Here is a 21,592-nt window from a genome sequence, read left to right on the forward strand (position 1 = left end):
GAAAAGGAGTATTTTACTTATGAACACATGTGGCATGGTGTGTAAACAAAATTTATCAAACTTAGAGAAAATTTGACTTCAAGTTATGAGAGTTCACTGTATTTAAACAATGCTGTAATGAATAGAGAATTATACAATGTACAAATCATATTGAAGTATGCTAGAGTTTATGAAGGCAGAAACTTCTATTTGAGCTCTCAGGTAGTTCATTTAAATGTTCTAATCAATCTTACTTCTGTCTTGTTTCTGAGATTCTAAGACCAGGGACCCGTTTTACAAAGCCTTTTTTTCAATGACAAACAACAAATGTCAGTGACAAATCTGCTGATAACCAATCAGAAGCAAGGATTTTAGTAGCTTATAACAAAAACTGTCATTTGTCACTGATGACAAGTTTTGTGAAACGCCTCCCAGATTTTCACAAAGGTTTATCTACGCTATGGTTAAAAGAGAAGGTTGAGTTCTGGGAAGAGGTGAAAAATAATTTGTGAGCGCTATCATTGTATTATGCAAGTGTGGAGTAACATCAGATAAAAAATGTTCCCTGAAAAGCATGGCTCTTTGATGGCCTAAAAATTTTTAAATAAAAATTGGGATGGATTTTTATGCCACATGTTTGTGTATATACATCTTTCTGTGTACAGTGCTTGGAACTTTACCAAGACCGGGCCAAATTTCTTATCATGTTGATGATTCCAGAACCTTGCAGTACACACCAATACTTATATGCTAGATGATCAACCTTTTCTGATCGATTCCACAACGTTTCTTTCACAATGCAATCGCATGACCAAAACTCAACTTTATCTTCAATCCTGTGTAAGTTGATTATATGTAATGCCTCATGTCCAATGAATGGGAGTTTACACATATAAGTAAAACAGTGATCTAGTGTTTTTTCATTAACACCTTCTTTGTTAATTGTGGCCTTAATCTAAGTCTTTGGATATATTTTCAATACTGACTAATGGCAGTGATGATTTTAACTCTTTTAAAAGTCCTTCATTGTATATAGTCTACTAAAATAGTGGCTACTTAAACTCATTAGAAAGGACTTTGATACAGATTAGTTACTATGCCTATTGGTTAACATGTATTCATCTTTAATGGGCCTTCAAAGAGACTACTGAAGCGGCACTAATACTAACAATTTCTGTACACTCTTTACAAGAAATGTAATTTCATGATGACATAAGATACAATAACAACATCGCATGAGTAGGCGTACAGGTAAGGCAAGTACTTACATTCACCCTCTTTGGGAGAGCAAACTATCTATATCAATTCTTTTTTTATTTTTCTCCTCATTTTAAAACAATGCTTCTCTGCCAAGACTCTCAAGCAGATATGAGTGGCCTTTAGCTGCAACATCCACCACGCCCCAAATGATTTTAACTCTAATCATGCCACAGGACTAATCCCCATTGTGCCAAGCCCCAAATCCCCCCGTGCCAGGTTGTTTTGGAGATAATCTGATTAACACGACAGTTCTATGAATAGCGAGTGCAAAATACACAGCACAGTCCAATGAGCATGAACAATAACTGCTATTACGAATGCTGCATTGCACGCACATGGCACTCAAGCGATGGCTCTCTCGCATATACAAAGCACTATAACGATAGCGTGCATGCAGCCTTATGGCAGGCTATGAGTTAAAGGCACATCAGAGGTTGACATACACAGTATAACTTGACTGAAGATGAAAGCCATATCCATGAAAAAAATTATACTACAGTTAACGCATTCACTATGAAAATAGACATAAATCAATAAATTAATTGAAGTCCAAAGACCATCGCATGATTTGATCAAGATCCAATATCTGAATGAATCTCAGAAAAGTCATTCAAATATTCAGTATTTTATACCATTTAGATTAAGATTCATTTCCATAATTCCTATAAACTCTATGAAATTCTCCTTTCTCTATTGCATGATTTGGTTTTATTTCAGATGTTGTTCTGTACCTGTGCGGGATAAGTTGGACTAGGTAGGTCTAGCCTTCTTAAGCTCCATCCTAGCTATAGCCTGACGATGCACCTCATCTGGACCATCAGCCAGCCTCAAGGAACGAGCTCCAGCGTAGAAATGGGACAAGGGGAAGTCTGAACATACGCTTGCTCCTCCATGTGCTTGCATGGCACGATCTACCACCCTCAGAGCCATATTAGGGGCTACTACCTTGATCATGGCTATCTCTGCTGCAGCTCTCTAGTAACAAAACATAAGAAAGCCTTCATCATTAAACAGGTCAAATACATCCTCATGTATTAAAGCCTGTCTGCACTAGTTTGGCCAGGAGGGATAAGACCTCCCTGCGTGGTCACTGACAGGTGGTTATCTCATCAAATCAGCTCTCACTTAACATAAGAAAAAGGGGATCATGGGGGATCAACAGGTACCACTTAGGCATTGTATGCTATGTAGAGGGCGCAAGTAGCTACAAGTAGTGCAGTCCCACGTTAATCATGGAAGACGTTTCTTATTGTGCGCAGATTGTTCAAATAAAATAATCAGGATGGGAATGTATTTTTGCAATATGCAGAATTTAAGTTCAGCAGCTGTGATATATTCAAAGAAACAGTTAATTCTGTTAGTAAAGGACATAGTTAAAACAAATGCTCATTGTAACAAAGCAATTTTGCTATTCTCTTATCTTAATTTCTATTGTATTTATCCATGATACAACTAGGTTACGATATAGAGGTAATTCTATTGGTCCACAGGAGCTTGCTATAATGAAGTTCAACTGTGCAATGAAAACTCTGTTGGAGATGAAGGGAAGATATCAGATTCTTGAGAATTATTAAGAATACACACATCTACATCCACATACCTGCCAACATTTGAAAATAAGTATTAGGAATTTTTAGCACGGTATGCCTTAAAAAAAAAAAGGAAATCGCACTTGCAGCGGCAGTGTAACTGGCAATACGCGGTAAATCTGTACCAAAAGGGGAATACAATCATTCAACGCACACAATACGTCAACTCTCAAATCGCGGCACATGATAAAACAAGCTTAATTTGGCTTTAGCACAACAAAAAAATAAAAAATAAAAATAATAAAAAATTCCTAGAAATCCAGAAAAAAAGGAATATTCTGGATTATTTGTAAGGGTTGGCAGGTATGCATCCATAATTACATAGTGATTTGAATATGAAGACTGTTACCTTATTTCCTACAGTATCCATCAAATGAGCTGCTTTGAGAGTGAGTAGTCTAGCTTGTTCAATCTCTATCCTTGATTCAGCTATATCTTCTTGGATGACACCCTGTTCAGCTAGAGTCTTACCAAACGCTACTCGATTCAATACCTGCAAAGAGTAACAGATATATATTACTAAATATAATGTGGTAAAATATTACAAATTGAATGCTTAATAATAATAATATAATAATATTGGATATTTATATAGCGCACATATCCACCCTGCAAGGTGCTCAAAGTGCTCCAATATTACCCCGGCTCTGCTAGGCTACCGATTTTGGTGCTCACAGCATTCAAGGAATTCCTTCCTGCCGGTCCCCATTTACTTCACCTGGGTGGAGTGTGGCAAATGTAGATCAATGTCTTGCCAAAGGACATTAGTGCCGCAGCGGGATTTGAACCGCGGACCCTGTGATCGACAGTCCGGCTTAGGCTAATTAATCCTTTCTGTACCATCATTTTGTCAAGAGAATTGTCACATACTGGTACAAACATTCAAGAGACTTTTTTTTTTATTTTATAAAGCTTTGGTTGATGGTTTAAGCATAGAAGAACTTGTATGGGTATACACTTCACTTTTCATGTTCCTGATCACTTTAGCCATTATTATTCAGAAACAAAGAATATTTAAGTTCTTGGGCAGGATCTGCTGGCCATTGCATGGAAGAGTCAATAGATTTAACAACAACAACATAGAGCAGGTAACGGCTAACCCACTGCCTACCGGAATAGGGTAATTCCGTTAATGAGCCTATGGGAATGGGAGAATTTAGTAGTCCAAGGGTTAAAAAAAGGTAGAATTTTATCAATGGCTATTGGTTCAATACTTATAACAGGTAACTGATATGAATAGGTAGAGTCTTATCAAAGGCTACTTGGTTGATATCTGCAAAGGGTAAATGATAAAACACGTAGGGTCTTAAAGCTTATCTGTACTAGTTTACAGGAGGGATTAGACCGCCCTGCAAGGTCGCTGGACAGGTGGTTATCACATCAACTCAGCTCTCAATTAACATAAGAAAAAGAGGATCATGGGGGACCAATGGTCACCGATTAGGCTTTGTTTGTTATATCGAGGGCGCAATTAGCTACAAGTAGTGCAGTGGGCCTTTAAGATATTACATATCAGGGCATTGTGGTATTTAAACACCAACTTACAATCAGACAGAATGAATATTATGACTATACAAAGTGACTATAAAGAAGAGTGATTTAGTCTGATGAGATCTATGAACACTTACCCTATGTATCATGAGTTCTAAAGACCTCTCTGCCATTCCAACCAATCTCATACAATGATGTATACGACCTGGTCCAAGACGACCCTTTAAACACACACAAAAAAAAGTGAACAAGAATTGAATAGATATGTATAACTGGAGGAATTAACTTCTTTTAAAGAATACTGCTCAACCTTATAGTATTTATTAGAAGTAGGTCTATGACCTATCTACCACGCACATACAAGACAGCACCTCTACTAAAATAAATATGTTTCTTGTCAATGTATGCTGATACTATGTACTATGTGACAGAATATTAAAACAAGATTTCCTGTCATTCACATATATAATAATGAAAACTATTGTATAAGCTTTTTAGTGAGGGTTTTATTTTCACAAATATTGCAAATTGCATATTATCGTGTCGTGAATTTATCAACACATGAAAATTTTGGCACCTCATCATTCCGGAGCGCGAAAATATCATCGAATTATGTGCTTGCGTCCTCTTGATTGCTAGCTACTAGTAACTATCTTATGTTCGTAATGCAATGCTGTTGCCTCCCGCCCCGCGCGTAATTCCTTATCTCTCCGTTCGTATATTGCACAGCTTGCACGAAGCACGCACATTATCCTCATACTGTTACGGTACTTGGCTAGCTGTATGTGATGCGATGGGCTGCCTAAACATGTGTGTGTACTTATGTGACCGAGTCTGTGTTTGTGTGTGTATGTGTTGACGTAAGAAAGTTTTTGAATACTTCATGCCCATTCATTAATTCTACTGTGTGCTCTTCGCAAAAGCAACGAATTGCGAAAATGTCTCTTAGCCTGCCATTCCCAAAAGTTTTGTACGCAAAAATATGAGCTTATACAGGACTGTATTTCATGACCTTGCTAGAATAACCAACCAGACAATTTGGTAAACCAATTGAAGAATGGAGAAAGATCCTCCAGTCAGTGGATGAATACACATAAAATGATATAACCCACGACATTAATACATGATTTACGATGTGTTTCTCAGGAGGCTTTCTCTAGTGAAATTTTGTATTGATTTGAAAGTCTTCATTGAAATAGACCACAGTTAAAGAATATTATAAGATGATGATGTGGATGCTAATCAAATGATTGGTTGAGAGTGTACACGTGACCAGGCATTTATTTTGCCTGATGCGTAATTTTGATAATGACGGTCATTATCAAATGCTAATGACTGGTCATTAGTAAAATCATGTTATATAACATCATTTTATAAAACAAATAAAACATAATCTTATAAAACAAATAATACACATCATTTTGTTTAATCATTAGTAAAATTACCCTCACTCAGTACCTTCAAAACAGTCTAAACACCCCCGGCTTTCGCCTCAGGCATGTTAGACTGTTCCAAAGGTACCTTGTGTCGGTTATTCTTACTAATGCCCTCACTGCTGTGTATTATTTGTATATCACACCCAGATCGGTGCACTACTCACCTGAGCAATTTCAAATCCTCGCCCTGCTCCCAAGATCATGTTCCCTGCAGGAACCCTGACGTTATCAAAGGCTACCTCTGCATGCCCTTCAGGCCTATCATAGAACCCAAACACTGACAAGGGTCGTACTATGGTCACTCCTGCTGCCTCCATAGGAACCAGTACCATGGACTGCTGTTGGTGACGGCTGGCTGATGTGTCCGACTTGCCCATGAAGATGCACACCTTACAGTGTGGATTCATTGCTCCTGAGGTCCACCATTTACGTCCGTTGAGAACCAACTCATCTCCATCGATATCGATCTGAGCTGATATATTGGTAGCATCAGAAGAGGCAACCTGAACGACAAGAGATGGTTTAAGATTGAAAGATGAATTGATTTTAGCTAAAATGAATTGAACTGAACATTAAAATTTGACTTCAAAAGACTTCTAAAAAGTGTCTCAGGGATGAATTAATGAAAATTAAAAGTCAGTCACTACATTCATAACCCAACACCTCCCCCCAACAGGACTATGATGTACAAGTACATCATAATTATGAAATCAGAATTAATGGAAATTAAAAGAAAAGTCAGTCACCACATTCATACCCCCCCCCCCCAACAGGACTATGATGTACAAGTACATCGTAATTATATAATCATGATTACCGTATATAAACACAATAAATGATCATAATTTGCCATAGAAAGTATGTGTATACAATTTTAAGAGTATTTGTTTTGACGGTTCATTATATCCAGATATCACAATATCAAACCAAATTGTAAAATTAGGCACAAAAATGCATCAATGTGGCAATTTTGAGGCAGAAAGGAATAAATATTATCAGCCCTCAGAATGAAACATGAATGGATCTAAAGGAATATTTAAGACAGATAGTTCCCTTCTCTCTAGATTAATTAAAGTTATACATTAGAAACTCCCTTTGTTTTGGGTAGACAGTGCTCACCAGCATACCATATGTATTATAGAAGAAAATCACAAGACACTGATTACAAAACTGGAAAAAAAAAAAGTAACATCATTTTGGGGATACTGTGTGTACATCAAAAATAGGTTTTTTGTATTCCCCTCAACCATGCCCCCCTTGAGTAAAAAAAAGAAGAGAATTTGTGGCGAAAAAATGGCATCTAACAACATTCCCCCCTTTCGAGTAAGAAAATTGGGAACAAAATAAGGAAGAGAAGAGAAAATTAAGGAGAAATCGGGAAAATCAGGATAAAATAGGGAAAGAAAAAAATCTGGTAAATTTTTTTTTTTTAATCGGGAAGAAAAAAAAAATCGGAGAAAAATCAGGGAAAAATCTGGAAACCAATTTAAATCGGGTTTTTATCAGGCCTGTATAGTAAACAACCTGTGTATTTCCCACTGCATTCAGTAATAAAAATAATTACAGTGCTTATATAGCGCCTAACACTTACTTTGTCAGAAGTCTCTAAGCGCTCTACAATAATGCAGCATAAAGTCCATAGCTTTATATAAACATGCCCTTTTCCTTCACAAACTTTTAAATTGTGTAGGCCTACTGCAAGATTTGACATAATTTATTAAGCATCTTCTTTATTTCTTACCATATCACATCAAATGATGTAAATTTATCAATACAACCACCAAACAGGCCATTATCATTGGTAGGAAAGTCTCTTTCTAGGACCAAATAAATGTCTTCTTCTTCATCTTTTACCATATATTTAATTTAAAATAACAGTGCATAATCATTTTATGTATTCTTTTCAACTCTTTACATGTCTCCTGACTACCATTTTGTAATACATTTATAATGTTAAGTAATTTTGGAATTAATAGGGACCGACTTACATGCGGTTCAGTCATTCCAAAGCAGGATCTGATCTCACCGGCCAGGAGAGGTTTCAACCATTGATCCTTTTGTTCCTCAGTACCATACCTGGCAAGTACCTCCATGTTACCAGTATCAGGTGCGCTACAGTTGAAGATCTACATAGGGATCACAAACACACATCAAAAAGTCTTTGTGTTACTCCGTGGCATACCTAGCAAAAGCGTCCATGTATCCAGTTTCTGATAGAAAAGATTTAAATGGACAAAGACGATGCACTGGCTCAGTGGTAGAGCATCAATCCTCATTACCAAGTCCCTTGGAGAGGACTTAAAGTTGTCAGTCACCCGATTGTTTACTTACAGGCATACACATGCTTTCTTAGCATTCATGTAAAAAAAAAATTAAAAATGTGAAGATATAATCATTTATTGAAATAAAACAACTGCATGTTTAATAGTTATAAAAAATGCACAAAGCTACGAAGGGGTATAACCCTAGAACAAATGCATTCCAAGTATTCTATGCCAGCGGTGGGGCAAGTCCAAGCTACCGGTAATGCGTCCACTATCAATCACATCTAAGAATTGACTATATGATTGTATGAAGTTAACAGCCCTAAGAGAACACGGATCACACTCAAAGTGAAGTGAATTGATATATATGATGCAAAAGAATGTTCACAACTCCTCAAAACTTGGTAACGAATGGGACCGTCACAAAACAACCAAACAGCTTAGAATAGGCCTCTTCTAGCTGGAACTAAAGAGGTGTTGTGGACGAGTGGACGAGTGGATAAGTTACCCGACTGCAGATCACAAGGTACGGGGTTCAAGTCCCGCCGCAGCACTAATGTCCTTTGGCAAGACGTTAATCTACATTTGCCACTCTCCACCCAGGTGTAAATGGGTACCTGATATGCTTGAGCGCTAGTTACTTTGGCAGCTCAGCTACGACCAGGGTAGTATGTGTAAAGCGCCATGAGCGTCAGAACCTGGCGGATACCGGCGCTGTATAAATAACCATATTATTATTATTTTATTATCATCCTAAATATCCTGGATTTTGTTGGGTGAGAGGTTTGGAATCAGCTGGGCAGTGTGACCATGGTATGAGCTATAACTCAGAGATACCTGTACTTATCTGGTTTTCTGATTGTGGCAAGGCTTATATCATATTTGACCTATGGTCTTTTGTCATGTATCTTTCATCTTTTACATGCAAAATATTATCACTATATATACTCTTAAAATGTGGATTTACAGAAGAATGATGAAAATATCCTGGAAACGAATGAAAACCAACAAAGAGATATTGCACATAGCTGGGGGTAAACAAATTGCACTGGTAGGATTAGTTAAGGAGAGAAAATTCAAATACTTTGGTCATGTTAAAAGGCACCACAGCTCTTAAAGAATGTGTTGGATTAAAGAGTGGAAGGATCTAGACCAAGAGGGAATCCCAGAATCGACAGGGAAGAGAATGTCAAGAACTTGAGTGGACTAAAACTGCAAGAGTACATCACAATGACAGAAGATAGGATGAAAGGGAAAAGATACTTAGATAGCTGGATAGATAGATAGATAGATATACTCTTACTTCTGGTGCATAGAGACAACGTCCCATGATCTCACACAGATGGGCATACTCTAGGTTGGTTAAACCAGCTCCATACTTGAGTCCTGGATCAGACTCAACGGGAAGAAACAGGTTCCATAACCCTTCTGATTTAGCTTTACTCTGTACAGAAAAAACAAAGATAACCATTGCTAGACTTCGCTGTTAGACACTATTGAGTGACTGACCGGCTTTTCTTCTTCTTTGGTAATACATTCATAAAATGAGCTGTAAAGGGTACATGAGCATTTGTCTACATCAATAACCCACTTCTTGTAATGGCCAAAATGAAACTGATTGAATCTTTGCGCAGCATAAAACGTACAACCATTCGGTACAATGGTCTGAAAATCAGACTATTACTTACTGGCTCTATAGCTCTTAAGTCGATTCGACAACTAATAGTCGTTATTTTCCCACTTTAAGACATTTTCAAGCCCCCCTTTTTCTAGGGAAGTTCTCAATTAGTATTATCTTTCAAATGCCATTAGAATTTAACCTTTTCATTTTGTTGGCTTGCAAATGGGACATAGCACCTTAAAGGGCTCAGAAATCATCCTTAAATGCATGTGTTCAATTTGTCATATACTTTACCTTCAGGTCTTCCATCAGAGGGTGTGACTTCCAATGATTTGCATGGAGATAGTATTCTTCCATTTCTTGCTCTGCAGGATAGACATGTTTGTCCATGAAGTCTAGGAGTTTACCGTGTAGTTCCTGCACTCTCTCCGACAATCCTGATGGTGTGTACGCAAACCCACCTGGAAAAGAAGAGAAGAATGCATTATTAGAGAGGAGACCTACTGCGAATTTACAGGATAATGGCGCAAATCGACAAATCCAAACCCGAGATTTATTTTCAGTTTGCTAACTATGAAAGAACAAGAGGCCGTTCCATGAAGCTAGCCAAAACAAGAAGCTGCCTTGACATCAGGACAAATTTCTATAGCCAGAGAGTTGTAAGCAAATTGAACAAGCTGCCACAAACTGCCATTGATGCACCCACACTCCTCAGCTTCAAAAGCCAACTATCCAACCTGGATTTTTAATGGGTCCCACGGGACCTCCTTAACCCTGCCACACCACACTATCTGCTGGATGTTCATCACCACGATAGAGTGGTGTGGCCTTCAAGGTATATTCAAGGTATATTAAATGTTCCAGTGACAACACTGAGGTCTTGCTTGTTCCTAGATTTTCCTCAAACGCAAACTTTGCCTACTTTTCAAATGGCTTTAAAATGGATAGCTCAGTCGGTAGAGCAGTGGTCTCGTGATCCGGTGACCCGGGTTCGAAACCAAGTCGATGCGCTAGTGCCCTTTGGTAAGGCATTAATCCTCATTACCAGGTCCCTTGGAGAGGACCTTAAGCTGTCGACCGTCTGGTTGCTTACAAGCATTTATGCTTTCTTAGCAGTCAGGTAAAATAACCACCAATAACACCAGTTAACACCAGAAAATGGTGTGTTTCAGAAAAGAAAAAAAAGAAAAGTTTTGTGAAATGAAAGTTTCCTTTAGGTCATTTTCATTCCTGGTTCCCATTTGTTTACTATTGATCAATGTTAAAGTGAGAAAAGATTGTGCAGATAAACTGCTAATTTTCTCTAAAATTGTCGTTGGTAGTATATAACAGTTTTCAGATATTTAGAAAACTTGATTCATGCCCTAAATATTGATATAAAATTATCACTAGACATATTTCTTGATAAAGCTAATTGTGAGTGAAGATAAGTGTATTTGTCACATATATGTGACAACAGCACTGCAAAGGTACACCCTTCATGTGTCATGACACCACCCTAGCTTAAATGTCATCAAATTGAATACTGCCCTCTGGTGACTAGTCATTTAAAAAACTATAACTTCCTCATTCCTTGCCCGATTTTGTTCAAATTTTCACTGATTTTATTCAAATCTTTTAAACTTTACAATAAAAGTAAATTAGTATGAAGGTTTTGGTTCCTGTAAGTATGGTATATCTATTGTTTACAAGAAAGACAAACTTTAAAAACAACAACCTAAAACTGAAAATGAAAAGAAACAAAATTGGCAAGTGGAGGATGATGAAGGAATAATAATAATAATAATAATAATAATAATATCAAATATTTCGGAGTGCTAAAAACAATAAGGATCATGATGCTTACAAATACAAATATATGAAAAGAGGACAAAAAATGTACAGTCTCACAGGGAGTAGATCACATAGATCACTGGGGAAAAGGGTAAGTTTTGAGGGATCTTTTGAAGTTGGCAAGACAGGTAGTTTCCCTTATGGAAAGAGGGATGCTGTTCCAAATCTTTGGTGCAGCTACTGCAAAACATCAAGAGTCTGAATTTGGGAGTGATAAGTTTACATGTGTCGACTGCTGAGCGAAGATTACAAGATGGCGTATATAATTGGAGGGTGTTATTAAGATATTCATATCAAAGGTAAAGACCAGTATTGGAAACGCCCCCAATTTCAAAAAATGAAATGGAAGCTCTTATTACCAATCATGTGAAAGCGCCTAGATCTACTACTAATTGATATATTTGGTATATTAGTTTATCTACATGGTCTGTGAGAGATAAAAGCATGTGTCGCGCACGTGTGCGTATAGTCCCATATACATCTTTCTGTGTACAGTGCTTGTAACTTTACGAAGACTTGGCCATATTTCTTATCACTTTGATGATTCCAGAACCTTGCAGTACACACCAATACTTATATGCTAGATGATCAACCCCTTCTGATCAATTCCACAACGTTTCTCTCAAAATGCAATCGCATGACCATAACTGGTGTTTACCTTTAAGATATTCATATTAAGAATGAAGATATGAAGGTGGGTAAATGTTCATACCTGATTGTCTTGCTGCCTGTGAGTAATGTCTAACAGGTACACTATGATGAGCAGCCATAGTAGAGAAGCTTCGAGAGGACATGTTCCCGCTTCCTTTCAAACCCTGAGCTTGACTGGCGAGTGACCAACCCAAATCAGAAATTTGTTCAGCTAATGCTCCCATAGATTTAGCTTTGCCTGAAGCGGACTGACCTAAAGATAGTGAAACCCTTGTTAATTTCTTCATTTAAGAGAATATTCAGTTAAAAAAAAAAAATCATTTATAAAAAGTCTGAAATAGAGGAAGAAAAGCATCACAACACATACTTAATAATGAACTAAGTGGTTATATAAATATGTTTTCTCTCAAACAGACAGTGAAAACCTTGTTAATTTTTTCATTTAAGAGGAAATTCAGTTTAAAAAAATAAAAAAAATTATAATAAGTCTGAATTAGAGGAAGATAATCATCACAACACACACTAAATAATGAACTATTAAATAAATATATTATCTTCTTTCGCAAAAAATATTTAATATGTAAAATATAGTGCAGATGATGGGGGAAGCATCCTGATTGGATATTTATTGACTTTGACATCTAGGATATAGAATTAGCATTCCTAATGATTGGTACACTATCTTATATATGACTCAAACTAGATGGAACTTCGGTAAATTGTCCATCAGTTTTAATAATAATACGATCACAAGCTACTTTTGCATATATAATGAGCCCCATGACCTTTGACCTCATGACCCCCAAATCTGATCGGTTCATTGGCTCTGCAAGATACATACATGGCCATCAATCGATTCTTGGGATAACACGATCACAAGTTATTTTTGCCTACATAATGCATACATGCCAACATTTGAAAATCAGAAATCTGTACACTATGTGCGCGAAGCGCACATCACGAGCGCGAAGTCCTTTTAGCCGGGGTCCAGGGCCCGCTTTAGGGCCCTGGAAGCTCTGGGTTTCCAGATGCTCTCTGGTGCAATCTGAGCCTATTTTAGGGACCATTTCTCCTAAAATTCAACCCAAGTTTATGGGTAATTTTTGTGTCATACCAAACAAAAAAGTGATTGAAGTGAATTCCACATTTTAATTTATCCTTGGCAGAGGCAGAGCAGATAATAGACATAGATTTAATTAGCCACTCAGGCAGAATGATGCATTTAAGTCTAGTTACTATAAAAACTTCAAAAACGGAACAGTTCCGTTAAAATCGGAACGGTTGGCATGTATGCATAATGAGTGCTGTGACCTTTGACCCTGTGACCCCAAAATCTAATCAATTCATTGGCTCTGCAAGATACATACATGACATAAGTTTGCCTGGAATCTATCAATCGGTTCTTGACGGACAACCCGAAAACATAATGCCTCTGGCTACTTCGTAACGGAGGCATAAAAATAATAACCAACCAAAATAATAGACATTCCGCAAAAACGTCACACTATTGATTGGTTCCCAAAGTGTACAAAATGTATCCAAATAGTTAAAATGACATTACTTTGTAAAGGTAACCTGGTTGTGTTTTTTCTGACCTTGTAGGGAACGTTTGTAGACCCCCTGAAGAATAGCTGCAATCCTGAAGTAACTGAAAGCCATATAGAACTGAAGATTATCGATCGGTTTAAGGCCTCTCTTCTCATAATACAAGGCTGTGAGATCTTCCAAAGCAGGTATACCCAACGCATCAATGTCCAACCCTTTGAAACCTAAGCATAAAGAATAAATGGTTGATAGAAGGGTAGAGGTGTCGTGGACGAGTGGATATGTCACCGGACTGTGGATCACAAAGTCCACGGTTCAAGTCCCACCGCGGCACTAATGTCCTTTGGCAAGACATTGATCTACATTTGCCACTCTCCACCCAGGTGATGTGAATGGGTACCCGGTAGGATGCGAAAGCTAATGTACTTAGATTAGCTGAGAAGGGAGGCAGGTACAATTACAGGACATTAAAGCATTTATGCAAGTTCACAAAAACTATTCATTCATTCTGAGAGAGAGAGAGAGAGAGAGAGAGAGAGAGAGAGAGAGAGATAGCAGCATTTTATTCCCTGGAAGTGAGTCAATAAACAAATATTTCTTGTTTGTGAGTGCATTAGTGAATATGCCCTGCACACAGGGCAAGTCACAATCAGAAAATGAATGAGATTTGTCAAGTTCTTTATCTGACGTAAATGAGTTAGCCAAGTGTACTGACATTACTTATGCACGTGCTCAAAAACATGAACTATTTGTTTTATAAAACTGGTTTGCAGTTATGAATATAAAGTTGAGTCGCACAGTCGTTTGGGCTGCTTTTTGCTTTACTAAATGACACCAATAATGTGCATTCAAAATAGTGCGTCTGACTGACTATTTACCTTTGAACAGTGGTGATTCACCACTGGACATGAAATATGGCAGACAGCTATAAGCAAGGTCCGAGAAAGGATCACCAAGCGTTGAGAGTTCCCAGTCCAAGATGGCTAGGACTTCTGGCTTCTCCGGATGAAATATCAAGTTATCTAGCCTGGGGGGTGTTTCACAAAGATCCTAAGTTAAACTTATCTCTAAGTTGGACTTAAAAATTATGGAAAGCCATTAGCATCTTTAAAAATATTTTGTAAAAGTTATTTTGAAAGGCATAAAATGTTGATTCAAATAATTCATATTTTCTATCATCAAGGAGACTTCATGTTCTGGATGTGGAATTCATAAAAAGTCTAAAATACTTGAATTTCTGCTTTTGAATATATTTAATTTTAAGGCTCCAATGGCTGTCCATAATTCTTTAGTCCAACTTAGTGTTAAGTTCTACTAAGGATCTTTGTGAAACACCCCCCAGATGATACAAGAAAATATATATACATAGAGAAGTAAACCACAGGGTTCATTGATATTTTGGATAGCATATTTCAACATCCAGGCTCAACACCAGTATGATAATTGGTCACAAGTCTCAACTTTCAGAAATAGTTTTAATTGATCAGCCCCTATCCCCTCTTGAATGAATGAATCAATAAAAGAATGATAAATGATGTCACTCCAGCTTCTTACCTGTAACATGTCGGTAGTTTAATATCAATATTGTCAAAATACAGTGAAACATGCTTTTGTGACCACATAAAAAGACATCTTTGGTTTTCATTGAATAGCGTTCCCTGAAACCTATACCGTATTTGCTAATGGCCGCAGTATTTTTGGAAGAGAAAATATCAAAAAGTCGGGTGCCGCCTTTGTGGCGAAAGAGTCAAAACCATGAAAAAACAGCATGAATTTGTACATGGGACTACAATAACTATACCACTATGGTACAGGAAATTTCCACACATCTTACCAACAATTTTATCTTGCACTGTTGACATGAAGACAAAAAAAAAATTCCTAAAACAACATCTGCCGATAGATCTTGATCTAAGTTCGTGCCAATGCATTGCAATTTGCAAAAGTAAAAGAAGGGACCGTTACGGAGCTGCCGCGAACGCAATTGCACATCCAGCACTCAAAAGTCGCCATTTTGTATCCATTTCATGCAATTGTGCATTACACCATACATTGTGGTAGGGGTTTATATCGGACACCAAATCTGCCTGCGATCATTTTTAGCTAAACTTCCGGTAATTTATAAGAATATTGATGAATTTGGTATCACTTTGTAAAAAATAGTGTTCTACAAGAAAATTACGATTATTTTGTCTGTTTTTTTTCCCCGTTTTTTTCTTCTTCTTTTTGTTCCCTCTTTGAAATGTCAAAGTTGGGGTGCGGCCTATGCGGCGTTGCGGCCTTATCACCGGCAAATATGGTACTTAAGAAACCTGGACATATAGGACCACCTGCCTACAAAGACTTTTTTGGGGGGCTCTCCTGTCAGCATATATACATACATAGTTTTCACTGCGTGTTAATTAAAATATCTAATAAATGCGAGGCCTAAAAGAAAAAGATGCTGTATTGCCCTTTAGGTGCCAGAACCTGGGACGGTCGGTAGGATTTCTTTCTTTTTTGTTTGTTCTCTTCCTCAAAACTCAAAACCAGGTACGTCGCCTAAATTTTGTTGGTTTCTAGCTGGTACAGTGCATGGTATATACGTAAACAAGGCCGTGGTCGAGGCCGTGGTCATGGTCGTGGTCGTGGCCGTGGTCGTGGCCGTGGTCTACTTACCTGAAATCCCCATGAACAACAGTTGTGTCATCTGATTTTGGAGCATGTTGAGGCAACCATTCCATGAGTTTATTCATAGACTCAATTTCATGGGTTTTACTAGCGATGTACTGCTTAGACCATGTCTTCACTTGTCTAGCAACATACTGACCTGTCACAAAGAAAATCTCTTAGATATAAATTCCAGATTTCATACAAAGTATATATCATATTTTTCTTCTATACATTTTCTTTGAAAAGGCACTATCAAGAGAGTATATTGGTTACTTTCACTGGTTGCTGGTAGCAGTTACAGTAAAATCATTCAATTGAAATTTGTAATATTTATTTCACATGTGCAATTTACTTCATTCTGCGATACATGTCTATTAAAAAAAATAAAAAAAAATCGAACCCAATTGATTCAGATCCTACCATGCTAATTCACAGAAACACATTTTAGTTATGAAATCTACATGAAGACCACCTGTCTACAAGGAATGCATAATTTGTATCACTTGAACAATATCCATAATAAAATCTATACAAAAATAATTTGTATATAACAAACATCTGCTTATAAACACATTTCTTGTCTTCTCTGAGCAGTCTTTCTAAACATGTTTCAATGTAATTCATGACGCGTACTTAAACAAGTGTGGTTGAACTATATTACATGGTTCTCAAGTTCTCGTGTGTAAATAATTGGTCCAGAAAAACAGCTCCAAAAATCCTCTGCACCACATTTGGCAGTGGAGGCAGACAAGTGCAATTGGGATATAGTTACTTGATTAATAACTGGCATATAATTTATAGGATAAATAATACAATTCTAACTAAAAAATCCAACAAATGTACATCTACAATCAATGACACACACATGTGTAGGTGAAGCATAATGTATACCAGGATAATTGGAAACAGTCAAGGAAATTGGTACTAACCATGCTTGCCATAGTTGTCTAGTCCCACCTGTGCTACATCTACGTCGTGTATCTTACACAACACATCTACCATGGCTTTGTAGATGTCTCGTCTCTCTGATGCCTCCATGCCGGGTAGTGTAGGGTCTTCAAACACTCTTCCTGCTACGTATTCCATCACATAGAAAGGGGTTCCAATAACACTATACAAAGATCAAAGGATACCGTACTAGCTGTTACCACATCTGGCTGCTTTCACAGTTTTAACTTCAGGATTGAAAAAAAACCTCACATGTCATAACAGGACCTGTCAATCAACCGATTCCTTGCATCTATGACATCTAATCTATCTTCAGACTCAATTGTATCTTGTTTCAGAACTTGTAAATTTAGGAAGAGGGCATATATTGTAGTTGATTAATAGTGCTTATTGACTGTATGCTTGACTGATTTTCTAACTTTTAGGGAAGGATTCTCCTAAATAACTTTTCCCATCATCTTTTCTCACTATTTTATTCTAAAGGTACATGCATGTCCCATTTGCAGGCCCCAAAATGAAAAGGTTAAATTCCAAAGGCATTTGATAGACAATACTAATTTAGAACTTCCCTCAAAACAAAAGGGCTTGAACATGTCTTTTTGTGGGAAAATAACGACCGTTAATTGTCGAATCGAATTTAGCGAGCGCGCTTGTTAAATTAAATAGTCTGATTTAAATAACTGATAAACTGCGGATTAATCTTACCACTATGATAAAATGTAAAAAATATGTTCATAATTATAATACTAGAAATCCTGATAACTATTTTATTGAAACATGTCCATCAACAAATTCCTTATTTACTTTTAGACACACTGGCCCGAAAATATGGAATTCTCTCCCCAAAGATATCCGTGATACTGCTTTCTTAAACTCTTTTAAATCTAAACTAAAAAAATACTTCATCTGTTTTTAAATCTATAATAATATTTGCATGTTAATACGTCTCCTATGTTTTGTACACTGTTTTGTTATTGTTATACTTTTTATAGCCAATTGTTGGAACTTGTATATGTATCTTTTAATAACAGGGAGCTGCCTCGACAGAACCTTATGGTTTTATTTGCAGTTTCCCCAATTCATTTCTATTGCTGTTTAACTTTTTATAATTCCGATATATTTGTAGACATGTTTCCATTTTGTGTGTATTTTGTGTTTTCTATATTGTATATAATCTGTATCTTATATGTTTTTTATGGACTTGATTTGAAATAAAACTTGAACTTGAACTTGATTTTCAGACCCTAGCTTCCCCGGACGTAAATAATCATATCTGATTGATACACGTCTGTAAAACCCCAATACACACACACACAAATTTGTTCAGGTTTGTGGTGGTATGTGGCCTATAATTTTTTTAATTTGATATTCCTACCTGTCATCCTGGCAGAGGCCTAATAGAGGAGGGACTGGTACCCCATCCTGTCCTAATGCTTTCATCACCTCATACTCTCTCTCTACCATATGAGCCATTGGCAGAAGCTTTCCTGGAGGTTTCTTTCGAAGCACCAGATCTCTTCCACCAAACTTCACAAAGTATGTTGGATTCGATTGTCCATGTTTGAATTCTCGGATAGTGATGTGATCTTGTGATGACCCCACTCCTAGCGATGTTAGGTAGGTTTTCAGATTGTCTTCGTTGAGTTGCATTCCCTTACGAACCGATGTAGTACCAGGCTGGTACCCTTGGACAGGAAACTGAAGACACCGGTAGAGATCATCAAGGGCTTGTTGTGTATTATGCACCTGTGAAAACATTACAAAACTAAAATTACTTTACATTAATATACAGGGGATTACAATGTATACTTCCATGCACTTTACAATGTTCATTATAACTCCATGGTTATTAGATTCAAGCTTGCGCATAACTGTGCATTATCTCACCTCCTCCATACCAGGAATGTTCACTTACTGTTCACATACGTCTACCGTAATTAACGGTGTATTAACCGCAACTTTGTTACCGCCGGTAAACATCAAAAGCCGGGGTGCGGTTTATACACGTTACAGACATAAATCATGCATGCTGTACATTCCAGGTGAACAATCTCCACGTTCAGCTGGGGTCAAATTCATATAAGTTTTAATTTTTAAGTACAAACAAAAAGTTAGATTGTAGTGCAAATGAGCATATTTACCTCAATTGCAGGAATTCCCATTTCTTTAGCCCCTTCGATATTGTCTTTGAGATCATCCAAGAAAATGACTTCATCTGGCTTCAATCTGAGATTCTCCAGGCACAGGGTATAGATCTCAGGATCAGGCTTGGCATAGCCTACACAACAAGATTCTATAATCTGGGGATAAAATAAAATCAGCCTTAGCATGGTCTACATAAATTCTAAGATCTAAAGATAAATAATATCAGCCATAAAATAGCCTAGACCAGTGTTTTTCAACTGGGATGCCGTAGCAAACTGGGGTGCTGCAAGATCATTTTTTGTAATATTCTTTTTAACTCATTATTTTTAAATAACTGATTTCGTTATTTTGAAGAAGAAAAATAGAAGAAGCTGCTAAAGTATGAGGAAACAGCACTTTAAAGCTAATCAAGTGTCTTTCTCCAGGCTTGCTTCGCTCGCTCGCAACCTCTATAAACATGATCATTTCTGGCGGCAAAGTGCCTGAATATCCTCCATATTTGAGCAACTAGGTGCTTGAATACCCTTCCATTTGACAGTGAGGCGCCAAATTTGTATCATAATCTTTTATATCGAAATTACATTTTTACCATGCTCCTTTGCTTCACTTGCTAGCAACATTAAGAAACAGTATAATTCTGGGCAATGAGATGCCCAATCTCCTCATATTCTTGCATTGAATTGACCGCACACACAATGTAGGGCGGTATTCTCGAAAGCGGAATAACTTAAGTCTATGGTTTAATCCATCGACTAAGTATGGAATGCCAAATCTCAATATGAATGTTTTTTGGAATAATTACAATAAAATGTTTTCATTAAAGAATTTTTTTTGTAATAACATAGTTTATTACAATAATTTAATTATGAAATAATTATGTTATCATGGTAATTTAGGGACATATCAAATTATTCAAAAATATATTTATATGGACACTTGGCATTCCATACTTAGTCAGAGGATTAAACCATTTACTAAAGTCCGCTTTCGAGAATACCACCCATAGTGATTTCTGTATTCATGTATTCCGCAGCGAGGTGCCCACACACTTAATTCTATATTGTATGTAGTGTGTTGATTATAAAATAAACAAAATATATTATCACGGTAGAGGTTTACGGTACACCATGTGTAAAGTCCTAGAAGGACTAGGGAAAGTGGATAGAAAATAGAAGTGAAAATAGAAAGGCGAGAAAGTGGGGGTTGGAAGGAAGAGTATCTTTCAGAAGTGAGTATAGTCCTGAAAAGGACTGTAAACCAGAAAGTTGTAGATAGGATGAGAGGTTTGAGTAGAAGACTGGATTGAGTTGGAGAGTTGAGTAGAGTTGCAGAGCAGGAGCAGGAGAGTAGACTCTACGTTTCGGACAGGTTGACTGTCCGTCTTCAGGAGTGAGTGTTCGCTATGCATGCGGCGGTCCTTATAATGGCATGAGTGCGGACTTGGGGGAAAGCACTGGGCCGGCGGGCTCGGCGGGTTGGCAGGTAGCTGTCGGTGGTGGCGCTCGGTTGCGTGAATTGGCGGGAAACGAGTGGGCGGCGATTGTGCGGACGTCGTGTGGTTGGTGTCGGCGGAGTAGCGGGCGGTGTGTCGGCTGATGAGTGGGTGTATCGATCGGCGGTGAGGATAGCTATTAGTGGTGTCGCTCTGTGTGTGTTGGTCGGCGGTTTCGTCGGCGTAGGTTGTAGCGAGGTGTGGGCGTGGTCGGTGCTTGTGTGGGTGAAGTGGCTAGTTGAGAACGTGTAGTGCTTGTTTGAGTAGGAGTGGTTGGGTGGTTGCAGGTGGTGTTTGGGCTGTCGGATGGATGGATAGGTGACGTGTTGGTGGTTGGCGTGCTGGTTGTGGAGTTGGTTGAAGATTGGTCGGAAGTAGAATGGTGAGGAAGGATTGGGTGCCAGATGCTGTTGATGTGAAGGCCTGGGTCTTGGGGTACGATGTTGTGTTGGTGGATCTCGATGGCTTCTCGGACCCTTCGGGTGTGCCAATGTCGGATGGTGGTGATGAGGTGACTTTTATCCCAGTGAATGCGGTGGAGCTCTTGTTGTGCGTGCTTGACGATGGCTGACTTGTCCCAGTCGCTGCGTCGGTGGTGGGTCTTGTGTTCTTTGAGTCGGGTGTCGAAATCGCGGCCGGTTTCTCCAATGTAGACTTTGCTGCAGTCGCAGGGAATCTTGTAGACG

At 37.9% G+C, this 21,592-nt stretch overlaps 1 protein-coding gene across 4 annotated transcripts in view; it reads right to left on the bottom strand.

Annotated features, from left to right (window-relative positions):
* Window positions 1–1,306: 1,306 nt before the first annotated feature.
* Window positions 1,307–21,592, bottom strand: part of LOC588060 (acyl-CoA dehydrogenase family member 10) — a 28,828-nt gene continuing 8,542 nt past the window's right edge. For 2 of the 4 annotated variants that reach the window (XM_030992074.1, XM_030992075.1), the window contains exons 5-18: window positions 19,411–19,569; window positions 18,645–19,015; window positions 17,251–17,432; window positions 16,328–16,478; window positions 14,548–14,696; window positions 13,720–13,893; window positions 12,186–12,377; window positions 9,935–10,101; window positions 9,323–9,463; window positions 7,744–7,881; window positions 5,920–6,258; window positions 4,457–4,540; window positions 3,178–3,321; window positions 1,307–2,214 (exon numbers count right to left, since the gene is read on the bottom strand). In XM_030992074.1, the coding sequence (XP_030847934.1) occupies window positions 1,990–2,214; window positions 3,178–3,321; window positions 4,457–4,540; window positions 5,920–6,258; window positions 7,744–7,881; window positions 9,323–9,463; window positions 9,935–10,101; window positions 12,186–12,377; window positions 13,720–13,893; window positions 14,548–14,696; window positions 16,328–16,478; window positions 17,251–17,432; window positions 18,645–19,015; window positions 19,411–19,569 (2,616 nt within the window). In that variant the 3' untranslated portion in view covers window positions 1,307–1,989. Of the gene's footprint in view, window positions 2,215–3,177; window positions 3,322–4,456; window positions 4,541–5,820; window positions 6,259–7,743; window positions 7,882–9,322; window positions 9,464–9,934; window positions 10,102–12,185; window positions 12,378–13,719; window positions 13,894–14,547; window positions 14,697–16,327; window positions 16,479–17,250; window positions 17,433–18,644; window positions 19,035–19,410; window positions 19,570–21,592 lie in introns of those variants that run through there. The other 2 variants (XM_030992077.1, XM_030992076.1) reach the window with 2 other exon arrangements.

This window comes from Strongylocentrotus purpuratus, unplaced genomic scaffold, assembly GCF_000002235.5.
Source record: "Strongylocentrotus purpuratus isolate Spur 01 unplaced genomic scaffold, Spur_5.0 spur5_scaffold_2, whole genome shotgun sequence".
NCBI lineage: Eukaryota > Metazoa > Echinodermata > Echinoidea > Camarodonta > Strongylocentrotidae > Strongylocentrotus > Strongylocentrotus purpuratus.